We start from the raw sequence: 13375 nt of genomic DNA, 5'->3' as shown, positions 1-13375 counted from the left end.
TTTTCTACTAGTGAAGACAATTCAGACGAAAGACGTCCCACTCCTTCCAATTCACCTTAAAGGTGTCGCACGGGAGCTATTGACCCATATTTGGGGGTCTAAACAGATCTTGTCGATACTCCCAGATCTTTGAGATAGTATGGAGTAATGCTGCTGTAGGTGTTCCCCAAATTAATGTTATGTTGTTCACGTGCGATGCGCCCCACACATGAACCTGCGAATAAGATTGGAGATGCAGCTAGCCGCAGGTAAAATTCGTGCTGCTTAGAGACTACGCACGTGAGTGAGATCTCTCAGAAGCTAGAAGCATGAGATCCAAATCCACTTGCGGGATTCGAACGTAGAAACTAGAGAGCTACATGAACAAAACTGACAGTAGTAATAATTGAAGAATGATCTATAGCTACACTATCAGACCCAAAACGATCCAAATAAAAAACAACATATACATGAACATGTTTGAGACGGAGCACCTAGTTTAATTTACTCTTTCTGGGATCTCTTCGATCCAAAACATGGTGTGTATGGAAAAGATTCGATCTCCCGAGCTTCATTAGCAAGGCCCGAGTCGAAATATTTGTGACAACTTGGGTATATGCTTCCTAAACTTTCAACCTTGAAGCTATTCAAATGATAGGCAAACGCCATTGCTTTTAATTTGAAGGTCTCCGACCTACTCAAAAAGAGAATCTCTTTGTACGGGTGGAATCCTAGTATCTCGATCTCAAAATATGGATGACGGTGGTCTTCAACCATGCCTGAGTTGTCATGAATATTGTCGTCGTCGGAGTTCCATTCAAATTGCTCTTGAATTACTTCTTCCTTATTGATGTTTGGTAGATGAGGACCGAAGATTTCATAGTTAATGTCTTCTAAGATCCAGGGTCCATGAACTTGGCGATCAAACATTTCCACGGGTTTAAGGTCATACTCGTGCTTCAATATCCAGTCGAATTTATCACACGATTCACTGAGGGTGCAGACCAGAATGTGCTTATTCTCAACAAACGATGCACAGTACACTCCTTTCTCGGATAATCCTATATAGCTGCTCCATCCAATACCCATTGGTGGCTTGATCACACTGTACTTGTCTTCAGACAAAGATATTCTGCAAAATTGAATCATTGGCAAGAACGACGTTTGAATTCAGAAAAAGTGAATCAATTATTTATAAAAACTGAACCAAATAATTACCTCGTAATGAAATTATATTGGGAAAGCACGTAAAGTGATCCTCGCCAGTAGACGGAGGAAACTCGCCCCAAATCGGCACGAGCCTCGGCAACTGTCCCTCCACCATCCCCTTCTCGGACAAAAGGCTTCTCCTCCCAACACCGTGTCTTTGAGGAGAATACATGCAAGATTATGGAGATGGTGGCCATTCGGATGCCTCCTTCAAGGGGTCAAAGTCACCACGCCTGAAGGAGCTAGAAAAATAGTCGATCGACACCACATGGTAGTGGGACGAGACCATGGGATCAAAGGCGAGACACTCTCGGTTAAGGGCACGAGAGACGATCCCAGCGTCGCGTGGCAGGGTTAACCACGTAGCTCTCGAGCAAGAGGAGTCCGTTGCAGTGATCCTGGATGCAGTAGTCGCCGTCCAAGGTCAACCCCATCGGTCCACCGAAGCGAACTTCAATTGCTGTGGGTAGGAAATCGAGCTTGCTGCTGATCGCTGGCCGACCCGACGGCGACGAGGGGCGGGCGAAGAACTCGGGCAAATGGAGCTCTAAGAAGGTGATGAAGAGCCCGCTAAACGGGGGCTCAGTGCACATGAGGTTCTCACCGTCGATGATGGCTCGCCATGCCTTGCAAACGCAGCGCGACACGGCGAGCCAGCGCGGCGCTGCCACGCGACGGAGCACGTCGGCTAGCACGTCCTCCGGCAGGAGCGCCGCCAGGTCGCCGTGGTCCGCCTGTTCCATCCGACTCTGTGTATTCGAGAGCTTCTGTTGGAAGGTCGTGAAGCTGTGGATCGATCTGTTGGGCGGGGCACACTAGCTACATATATATCTCTGCATTGAGCAGGGAGAGTCTAGTTGCACAAGGAAACCTAGACGGACACGACTTCAACAAGGCTGAGCTGCGCTATACGCCCGTCTCCTTAACACCTTACAATGGAAATCTAAGAGCTACACGTATTTTTGATAAAAATTTCAGTACAAATACTATCACTATGAAGACATGCATGGACGTATAAATACTATCCTTAATTATGAGCATCTTCAGAGTCCAGAGTCGGTATATCATGAAATTGATTAAGTCACCACCACGGACGTCTAATAGTCGACGCGAACACCATCTCCCAGTAAAAGAACCGTCGAAATGCGTGCATCAATGTTAAGTTTTTTTAAAAAAACTCGGCCCCTTAGAGCGTGATACATTAAAAAAAGTAAAAAATAGTTATCCGGTTAATTAACGAAAACACGATCGAAAACCGTTCGATACGGCCCCAACAGGGCACCAACAACACACACCGACCCCGGGGTCGCGCATCCGGCGTGCTGCCCGCTCCGTCACTCGAGCAACCCGCAGCCAACATCCTACAACCAAAGCCGAAGCAGTCGCTCCGACATCCACGCCCGCCACGAGGCCGCGCACCAGGCGAGACGCGTGCTCTGCTGCCCGAGCAACCAAAAATGACACCCTATAACTATATCTGGAGCCGCCGCTGCGACATACAGACGGAAACAACACACACCAACCCCAAGGCCGCGCACCAAGCGAGCCGCCAGCTTCATCACCCGAGCAACGAGAGCTGACATCCGGCAGCCATATTCGGAGCCGCCACTCCGACCTCCACACCGACCCCAAGGCCACACACTAGATGAGACGTCGACTTCGTCATCCGAACAACCAGAGCCGACACCCAGCAACCATATATATCCGGAGTCGCTGCTCCGACCTCCAAGCCAACCCCAAGGTTGCGCATCGGGCTAGTCAATGACACTGTCACCCACATGACCAGGGCCAGCACACCTCCATGAAAACAAGATCCGGAGCCGACGCCCGACTTCCACGCCGGCCCCAAGGCCGCGCACAACTCGAGCCGATGGCTCGTTGAGGCCAACACCACTACAGAACGAAGCCTCCAAGAAGGAATGCAACACCGGAGCCCTGCCATCTTCCGCTCCAGGAACCTGGAACAAGGGGAAGTGCGAGAAAAGTGGTCGTAGGCCCTCGAACAACGATACCTCCAGGGAGTGTGGCGCCCATAGGAGTCGTCGTCGTCGACCCGGCCAGGGCCAGGGCAAGGCGTTTGCCCCGAGCTGCCAACGGAACTCCTCCCCCTTGAAAAGGCACATGGGATCCACCGCCCGCATGAACCACCATCCGCTTCAGAACCCGGAGACACCGATGCGAGAGGCCCTGCGATGCCACTTGCACCATGCAGAGTCGTCGACAAGGCTATTGCAACTCCACCGTAGGAGTCAAACCCGGCCACATCTGCACAGATCCAAGGCGTGACCCCGCACTACAGCCACAACCAACCCAGCAGCCAGCACCCAACGTCCCTGTCCCAACCGAGGGCCGACGTACTTCTGCAGAGCACAGACGCCGCCAAGCTCTTGCCATGACGCTACCCACGCGGACAAGACAGCCGCCAATGTCGAAGAAGAGGTCCGGGGCCACCACCCCAATGTTCGAGCACCATTCACCATCACGCCCTCAGATCCGCCCGGTTGCAGCTTGAACCCATCCATGCACGCACGCCGCCGCGTCGGACCCTGCTCGTGACCCCAGGATGCAGATCCGTGCCGCCGGCCACAAGAGCGCCCGCGCCGCACCTGCCTTATAGTCGACCGTGAGAAGAAATACAACGGCGAGAGGGAGGTGATGAGGGCGATGGTGGCGCCGTCGTTGGGTTCCGCTCGTGCCACTCCTAGAAGCGACGCGGGGTTTTGTTTGGGTTCCCGTCCGTCTCTCACGCCTAGTTTGGTTAAGGGGGATTGGGGGGTTCCTCCCGGAAAATCTTCGGGAGGGTCAGAAACCCCACAGATCCTCGGGTGTCCATTTTGTAGGAGGGGTTTGCTTAGCCCAATCCCCTCCGTTCCCCTTCAATCCCTTCCTATCCATGTGTTTCAAAACCTTCTTCGGGGGACTAGTGGAACCAAAGCCCCGGGGATTTGAGAGAATTGGTAGAAACAAAGGGATTCACCCAATCCCCTCAAATCCCTCCCTCTCAAAACCTCCCCATTTCCCCTTAACCAAACAAGGCCTCAATGTTAAGTCTAAAACATGAAAAGCAAATAAAATAGTGAGAGGTGTGCTATGCGGGCGTATGGACAGCTGCCACACATGCGTCTAATACTCTTGGCCCACCAAAAAAGCTCTCCCGTGCTTTCTTCCTTTCCCGCCAAAAACGGTAAGGTCACTCCAGAGTGTCGGCCCGCATTAATGTCGTCGGTTCAGAGTGGACGCGACATTTCACTTTGGCGGGTCACATCGCTCGAGAGGCATCACTTTCCGGTGCCCACACCTCCTCTCCACATTCAAACGACACCCGTCCGTCTGCGTCCCTCCACTAAACATGTGCGATTGTTGAGGTATCTACTCCGGTGTGTCCATGCAAACGCCACCCGTCCATTTGTTTGCCTGACACAATCAAACACCCCGCGGCTATTTAAACGCCAGGCCCAGCAATAGCCGTGTTCCACCTCCTCGTCTCCCTATATCCGCTCTGCACCACACCCACCCTGGTCAGGGAACTCCAAAGCTCTGTGGGAGAGCCTCATGGATGAACAGAGAGGAGATAGCATGCAATGCGGCTCAGGGGCGATTTCAGTGTGTAAGCCATGGGGGCAGCTGCCCCCACTCAATTTTCAGTCTTTTTGGAATATGCCAAGCAAAATAGTGGTTTGCCCCCACTTAGCAAAGAGAATTTTCTCCATTTAACACATCTTTGCCCCTTCTAAAATTTAATCTTACGTCCGCCCCTGATGCGGCTGGTTGGCAGGCATGTAGAAGGATGGGCTCTCCGACGGCCCACGCTGCGGGAGAGCTAAGGGAAGAGGCAACTGATGACGAGCAGGCGCCACCATCCTCGCTGGTCTGTGTCGATCGGCATCTCACCATGGATGAGGCGCAGGCACACTACACCGACATGCTGTTGGAAGAGTATTGGATGCCATCCTGATAAGAATTATGAACCTATGATCCATCCCGTGTAGCCAGTTGCCAATAATATTAGCAACGCTACACGGAGAATACAAGCCAGAAGCAATTTGAATGGGTGGCCACATAAAACTAGCTAATTTGAATTGGACGAACAAATGTTTTATTGTCTAATCATAAGGAAAAATAAGACACGAGACACGTCGCACACTTTCAAGCTAATTCCTCTTCATAAGGTCTTCTTTACTAAGAATGACTTGGCGACGAAGATACCATGCAAAGATTTTATTCTTAAGAGTTGTATTTATCTTCAAGATTTTCTTTATTATTATCGACTGGCATATCATAATGGATCAAAGCTCTATACATAGACCTCACTCAGAATCGCCCACCCACAGGTAGGTTCTAACGAAATACATCGGACCCTTACGACAACTTTATCATGGTTAACCGTTGAAGCGGTATGTTCCACGGTTGGAGTCTAGGACTAACTAAATCTCTTTTGAACGTCACATTAGACGGAAATGATTCCAAAACCTTGGCGATGGTGTCACCCTTGTAACGCACAATATTGTATAGAACTGCATATATATTGTTCCTAGAGTGTAACATTACCTAGCCACTTATATCCTCCCACAATCTAATTTCCGAGTCATCCTTAATGTTGAAGCAACGATAGCGTAAAAAATATTTCTTTGTACCATATTTGGGATACCGCCTTTGAACCTACATACTTTATCCTTAGGGGGGTTTTCCATACACCATCTACCATCAATAACATAAACAACTATTTTCTGAGAAAGGCTATATTCTTAACCTCAAGGTCATGAATGCCCAATCTGCCTTTGTCCTTGGGACGGGAAATCACACTCCGTTTAGCGAGGAAGAGTAGAACACAGAATAAGGAAACCTAGACGGGGACCAATACAACAAGGCTATCGTAACATATAGTTATACTTTGTTTACATCATGTCGATGGCTGAGTTGGGCTATATGTACGTCTCCTCGACGCGTCAGTCCTAAGGCTTCACCAAAAGGCAATCCGTAAATTTTCTCCAGCACCTATTCACTAACAGGAAACTAGTCCGCAAACATGGATATGGAAGGACGATATTTTGGCAACAAGTCGAATGAATCGAACGAAATTCATGCAAACATAGCCGGATTTTGTACAAACCTGACGGATTTCATACAAACACGGTGGATTTATTACTTTTCAAACCTTTTGTAAAAAAAGAACCGCCCGTAAACCTATCATATGTCGGCGGCGCCCGACGTTCAAGCCCGTGTCGTCCTCCATCCGTCGTCTCCACGAGCATCGGCAATAAGACCGATGAAGTGAAGGTGCGATCTCCCGCAGGGAAGAGTAGAACATGGAAGAAGACTGACCCACATGGGACACTAGGCTCTACCGCCTCCTATGACCTACTCTTCCTCAGAGGAGTCCAACATGACCCGATGTTGCTCCAGCATCTGCTCTAACGTCGACATACACGTCGGCGCAGGCTGCCCCTCCATCATGGCGGCGTTGTAGTACGCCTGCGCCTGCGCCATTGTGTAGCCGGAGTACATGTGAGGCGTGGCATCCGGGGCGGTGTCATTGGAGCCCGTCTTCATCGTGGTGTTGTCCTCGTCGTTATTGGAGACCTCGGGCAAGCTGGCCGGCAAGCCTTCCTCGATCCGCCTAGCACGGCAGCTCAGCTAGTCGACGACAAGGGCGGCCACCTCTTGCTTCATCTTTGGGGGAAGGCTATCCCACATAGCGTCGCCGCCTGCAGTCGTAGTGGATGTGATGCAAGGGAGGAGGATGTGGAGAGGATGTGAAGCGGATGTGTTCTAATGTGATGATAGCCGAGTGTGGCCGCCCTTAAATAACGGATTTCGGTGAGGCCAGGCGTCAATGTGAGATGCGGGAGTGGGTTTTTCTACGGACGAGCCTAATTAATGACGTCATACGAACGGATGGGGCATTGAACAGGCGTGGTAGATATTCGTTCCATCCCGTCCAATCACGCGTCTCCGGCATTGGACAGGCTCGGACACTGAAAACGGATCGCGTGCAGCGACCTCGGCCAGGGAGCCGCTTCAATGCCGGCACCAATGAAAGGTCGCTTCCGCTCTGCAATGAGGAGGAGAAGGAAAGCACGCGCGGGGAGTGGAGGCGTTTTTTATGTGCCAGGACGGTCAGAATCGGACGAACTAGCAGTCCAAACTCTCATAAACCTCCTCACGTCTGTTTCATGTAAGAACCCTCCATAGACCGATACAGGACAGCGTTGAATACTTCCATCACGTGATTTGGACCGTTGCAAAAGATTTGCAACAAGGCACTAAGAGCTAGTACTAGAGATGCAGCGGACCGCGCAGCAGAAATAAAATATAATCCTAAACACCTAGCATCTTTAATTTTTACATGCATATAATTAGGGTGTGCAAACAGATGCGGAGCGCGGACGCCTTCCACCTGTACATTGCACACTTCAAAAAGAATGCCAACAAATATATGAAGTCCAGATTTTCTTAAAGTTCCAAATCTATTATAAAAATGCATCACAAGTACAAAACAATACATCGAGGTCATACACCACACTGTAAGGACTAAAAAAACTAACCTAAACTACTAGTTGAGGCGAAAACATCGGAATTTCCCTCCACGCCGTCGATCAATATAGCAGCAGGCATAAGGAAGGCAATTTCATGGGCTGGCCGACGAAGTCTGGAGGGTAAATATGAGTTTCAAAGCACCATTTGCCTAGAAGAAGTTTTAAGCATTCTTACTCTTCATAGGGGTGAGGTTTGGATTGAGCATTATTCGGGTTGAGGTTGCCGCTGCTGGCAGCTCCATCCACAAACAAAATAGATTGTTTTGCCAAGTGTCAAAGTAACTGACAAAAAACTACCAGTTTTGGGGCCAGTCCCACCGAACTACCAAGTTAAAAAAAATTGACCAAAAACTACCACATTTTTTGTAATTTGTCCCTAAAAACTACAACTTTTAGTTGATGACCGTTTTAAAGCATTTAAACACGTTTATGATAAGCATGACCCACCCATCAAGGCTGACATAGCAAGAAAGTAAACATCGTTAATGTTGACCGTTATTACGGGTGGAGCCCACACGTCAGCATCAACTTCTTCCTCCTCTCTCTGGCATTTCAACAAGCACCTTGTGTGCATCACCACCATGCTCCCTGGTACCTTCTTCCCTACCATCTTCTTCCCTGGTACCTTCTTCTCTACCATGTAGATGGTGTGCACCACGCACCGGACATCGTGCCGGCCGAAGTCGTCCTCCGCCTTTTCATATATTTTGTTACTTATTACTGATGACATGGTACCATTGCCTATGCCGGCGATCCAAGTGTATTGCACAATGACATGTTACTGAAGCATCCTGGTATTATACATACATTGTGATCCAAGGCAATCCAACATTGTACTACGTATGATAACATTATTAATCGGTGAAGCATCCTGGTATACCTTGCTCGCAAGTGCCATAGTGTTGATCACTATATGCATAGCAGTACAGACCTAGACTACATGTTGTCATCAACACTGAAAATTTGAACAGAAGCATGTGCATCTTTTAGCAGACCAAAATCATTCATACAGTGGTACAGAAGTGGGAAAAGAAAAGAGAAAACACTACAGTATTCTTTATGCAAAATAGCATGCTACTCCTTAAACTAATACGGAGTACAAAATACCACCGTATGGTTGTTTTCCTTCTCCAGATTTGCATATTTGCGGTAACATGTATTATTATCCCAGACAGACACACCGCTGCAAACCAAAAGAGAACAGGTGGCAAAACCACATGAAGAACGAACCTTGTATTATGGATTATTACAAACGGACAGATCTGCTGTGCAAAGCTTCCATTCACTGTACTGTACCTGCAAACTAGCTGTCGGGTGGAACATCGGCGACGGCAATGATAGGGGTAACAATCTACATTTGCCACTAACAAGAAGAAACATCTATTTGGAAGAAGCTTGATGTACTCTTGCTCTTTGGTAGGGATAAACAAGTAATTTACAAATAATAAGCGGAATCTCAAAAGACTAGAGTGGTATTTCCTCCGGCAAACAATCAACATACGCAGTTCTAGCCGCTCACCTTGTTCAATGCCAAAGCTTGCCAGCGTGCCCGCCCAGCTCTTTCCACCTCAACACAAAAAAAGTGTTGAAACCACTTCAAAGATTTCCTCAGGGCCTCCTCAATTGCTTTGTCTTGACACGGCGAGCAGCTCTTTGAGCTGTGCTAGAGCCTTCTTCTCGATGGCCTTGAACGGGATGCGGTTTATCACCTGGGCTCCAAACGAGAAAAGCAGGGCGTCGGTCGCCGTGTTGGCGTTGACGCCTCTCGCCTGGAAGTAGAAGAGCTCGTTCGGGTCGAGCTCCCCGCTGATGGCAGCTCCGTGCGTGCATTTGACGTCGTCGGCGATGATCTGCAGGTTTGGCTTCACATTCACGACAGCCTTTGGTGAGAGCAGAAGACACTTGGTTTGTTGCCCCGCATCAGTTTGCTGTGCATACCTGCAAATCAACAAAATAAAAATGTTAGTCCATGGAAAAGCTCACATGTAGCTAAAAGCTTTGTCAATAGTCATAAATGCCATATTTTCTCATGTTGAGTCATACAGACAATGTTACAATAGGTGAAACAAATTAACAGTATACATTTCCTGAAATAGAAAGTATTTTTTTTACACTCATTGGTAGCAAGCATATTTCCTAAACTAGTAGTGAAATGTTATATTCATTGCTTTGTACTGCTACGGCTCGAAGCCTACAAAGACAACAACCAAAACATGCTCCTGCTAGCTTGGTTGTATTTTCATCAGTGTATGGCATCTTTAATGTAAAACTAATACAATATTCTAAATTAACATGAAACTACAGAAAAACAATCTTACAAAGGCCTATTTTAAACAACAGTGAAACATGTATATGTAACCAAATAATGCACATAGCATTAGTAAGATGGTAGTACAGAAATATACATTTCTCCAATACAGTTTCAATGATGACTATCAGGATTTCTATCGGGACACAAAAAGTTAATAAATGAGAAGAGTCTGACCAAATACCTGTTGACTTGAATATTTCCATCAAAAATACCATTTCCTGTACCACAAGCAATCAATTTGTGGAGCTGTCGTGAAAAACCTCTTGGGTGATCAAGTATTAGTCTGCTATGCAGATCATGAATCTGCTTATTCTGAGATGTTAAGTGAAATGTTGATAAATCCGTTTCAGTCTCAGGACCCAATTGCTGGATGTGAAGATTGTGCCTGTTCAGTCTTGCTCCGGTGCTGACCTCAACAAACTCATATTTACTAGATGTATTCTGCAAAAGGAAAAAAACACAACTAATGAGACTGACAATATCCATTTCGAACAATCTTTACTGTAAAACCTTATTTACATGCAGCAGTTGTCGCAAGTAGTGAAACATAAATACGCATACGGACTCTTCACATACAGTCAGGAAAAATAAACTTGGTACCAGCATGAACAGAAACAAAGTTAGCGCTTCCTGGTACGCCATTTTCAGAGGATATAACAACAGAACCAGAATAACTGCAAAATCTTAGTTTCCATGAAAACTGCTTGATTACATGGTTAGCTAATTCAAAATATTAAGGCATTGAATAAACTGCGGCTGCGTACAAAAAACCCAAAATGGTCGGACCCTTCCCCAGACCCTGCGCAAGTGGGAGCTACGTGCACCGGGCTGCCCTTTGGTTAGTAATTAACAATGAATTTACTTGCATCCTCACTGATCCATATTCTCTGGTCCTACTCGACCTTATCACAGCCATCCCCACAGGTGTGAGGACGGTTAGTTCAGATTTCAGCTCAAACAATCATATAATTAAGTAATTATTGCCCTACAATAAACAAAATAAGTCTGACCACATTTATTCCTTATCAAATCAAAATAGCAACTCATTCAGTACAGAGCAGGCACTAGGAATACATCAAGCTATTCCTATTTCATAGTGAAAACGATGAACTAAGACATGAAACCATTACTCTTAAATGTGAATTTGCAGGGGATCTATATGGTTTTATTGGTTTCTAATTCCCTGACTAGACTGTGTTACTGAAGAGCGAGTGCACTGACTAACTTGTTGCCTACCCACTCCTACACTGAAAGCAATCAAGTGATGCTCATAACCGCTAGGCCAATAGACAACAGGTGTGAACAATATTATCTGCAAATGCAATATATAGCTCAAAGGATGAGATATTAATGTGCTCACCACCCCGTACAATCATTTAATCAATTGCCACAGTATCTATTCATAATTGATTTCTCATCAGCACTGGTCCCTGTCCTAGCTAAATTTCCAAATGATTATATAGCTCAAGCAAACTCTACCACCATCAGTATCACAGTATTGATGTAAAACCCATAATCAAATAAAAAAAACAGCAACAAAATTCATTGATTAAATGAATTAGCAACAAAAAAAACAGCAATAAAATTTTTTTTGACGGATCTGTGAAATTTCATTCAAAAATATTAAATTTTGCAATCTGCATAAAAAAAACAAAAATCCGGCCCAACAAAATTCCATCACCTCAGATGTGAAGATGACTACTTCAGATTTTAGCTGAAACAATCATATATTGAAGTAATTACTGCCACTACAAAAAACTGAATAAGCCTGATAATGTTTATTCCTTAATCCTCATTGAATAAAAATAGCAACTCAGTAGTGTGTAAGAGCTGGCTTATTATGTTACTAAAGGGCGAGTTCACTGAATAACTTGTTTTTAATAGTAAAAACGATGAACTAAGATATGAAACCATTACTCTGAAATGTAAATTTGCAGGTGATCTATATGGTTTTATTGGTCGCTAATTCCCTGACTAGACTGTGTTAGTGAAGAGCGAGTTCACTGACTAACTTGTTGACTACCGTACTCCTATACGAAAGCAACCAAATGATACTCATAACCGCTAGACCAATAGACAACAGGTGTAAACAAGATTATCCGCAATTGCAATATATAGCTCAAAGGATGAGATGTTCATGCGCTCACCACTCCCTAGAATCACTTGATCAATTGGAACCATATATATTCATAATTGATTTCCCATCAGCACTGATCACTGTCCTAACTGAATGTCCAAATAATTATATAGCTCGAGCAAACTCCTATCACCATCAATACCGCAACATCTATGTAAAACCCATAATCAAATAAAATTAGCGCAAATTGCCTAAGACAGTAGTCGCACCTGCTGGACGGTGGTCCACTTGGTATGTGCGGCGGCGGATGACTGTCGCTGCACATAGGAATGAACCACTCTAGCACCCTCCTCGACGATGATGTCCACCACCGGGTTGGCCCAATAGCAGCCACCGTCCTCTTCCCCGACCCCGAAATGCTCCTCGACGATGGCGACCTCCGCCCCCTTCTCCGCTATCACCAGAACCCTGGGGTTCGACATCATCAGGCTGCTAGCACCGTCGCTGCCGCTGTAGGCGAACATGATGTGGACGGGGTCGCCGGCCATCTTGGCGCCCTCGGGCACGTGCACCACGGCGACGTCGCTCGCGCCGACGGCGTTGAAGTCGTAGAAGATGTCCCTGTGGGAGAACCGGGCGGAGGCGGCGATGGCGGCGGCCGCCCGGTCCCTGGCGTGGCCGGGGGGCATGTCCGCGAGGGCGGAGACGTGGGCGCCTGCGGCGGCCACGAGGCGGCCGTCGGAGAAGAGGACGTGCGATTCGAGGTCGGAGGAGGGCGGCGGCGGCGCGAGGCCGGGGGTCCGGGTGGGAGTGGAGATGGGGAGGGAGCGGAGGTAGGAGATGTCGGTGAAGCGGAAGGCCTCGTTGGAGCGGCGGGTGGGCCAGGGCGTGGTGAGGAGGGAGAGCGCGGAGGCGGAGCGGAGCGGGGCCAGCAGCGGCGAGGAGGGCGCCGAGTCCTCCAGCTGCTCGGCGATGCGGAGGACCAGGTCGTCGGAGACGGATGGGGCCGCCGCGCGCGAGGCGCGGACGGAGAAGGACGCGGGGCGGCGGGGGCGTAGTAGGGGGGGAGGGGGAGGGCCGGCGCGGGGCGGGGCGGAGCAGAGCGACGGCGGCGACATGGCGGCGGCCGGCGAAGCTTCGCCGTTCCTCTCGTCTAGTGGGGGAGGAAGGGATGGGGACGCAGTTGGGTTGTGACGCGTTGGTTGGTGGAATCGGCTGACGAATGGGGCCCAGGGAGGGCAGTTGATGGGCCGACTCGTTTTT

General features: G+C 48.0%; 1 protein-coding gene and 1 long non-coding RNA gene across 2 annotated transcripts; both read right to left on the bottom strand.

The window, feature by feature from the left end:
- Positions 1 to 370: 370 nt before the first annotated feature.
- On the bottom strand, positions 371 to 1317 carry LOC123439204. The gene is made up of 2 exons (XR_006630047.1): positions 1198 to 1317; positions 371 to 1111 (listed from the first exon to the last, which is right to left on the bottom strand). It is a non-coding gene; the product is annotated as an uncharacterized LOC123439204 (long non-coding RNA).
- A 7625-nt stretch (positions 1318 to 8942) lies between these two features.
- On the bottom strand, positions 8943 to 13339 carry LOC123442459 (protein ABCI7, chloroplastic). The gene is made up of 3 exons (XM_045118507.1): positions 12382 to 13339; positions 10217 to 10476; positions 8943 to 9662 (listed from the first exon to the last, which is right to left on the bottom strand). Exons 1-3 carry the CDS (start codon positions 13228 to 13230, stop codon positions 9344 to 9346), a joined length of 1428 nt encoding a protein of 475 aa, XP_044974442.1. The 5' UTR covers positions 13231 to 13339; the 3' UTR covers positions 8943 to 9343.
- Positions 13340 to 13375: the final 36 nt, after the last annotated feature.

Source organism: Hordeum vulgare, chromosome 3H, assembly GCF_904849725.1.
Source record: "Hordeum vulgare subsp. vulgare chromosome 3H, MorexV3_pseudomolecules_assembly, whole genome shotgun sequence".
NCBI classification, from domain to species: Eukaryota; Viridiplantae; Streptophyta; class Magnoliopsida; order Poales; family Poaceae; genus Hordeum; species Hordeum vulgare.
Note: the sequence above shows the minus strand (reverse complement) of the source record. Positions and strands in the feature narration are given on the sequence as shown.

Coding starts and splice junctions, on each gene's coding strand:
- LOC123442459 (XM_045118507.1), bottom strand. CDS start 13,230: ATGTCGCCGCCGTCGCTCTGCTCCGCCCCGCCCCGCGCCGGCCCTCCC. Junction 10,477..12,381: donor AGTGGACCACCGTCCAGCAG/GTGCGACTACTG, acceptor TTCCTTTTGCAG/AATACATCTAGTAAATATGA. Junction 9,663..10,216: donor GGAAATATTCAAGTCAACAG/GTATTTGGTCAG, acceptor GTTGATTTGCAG/GTATGCACAGCAAACTGATG.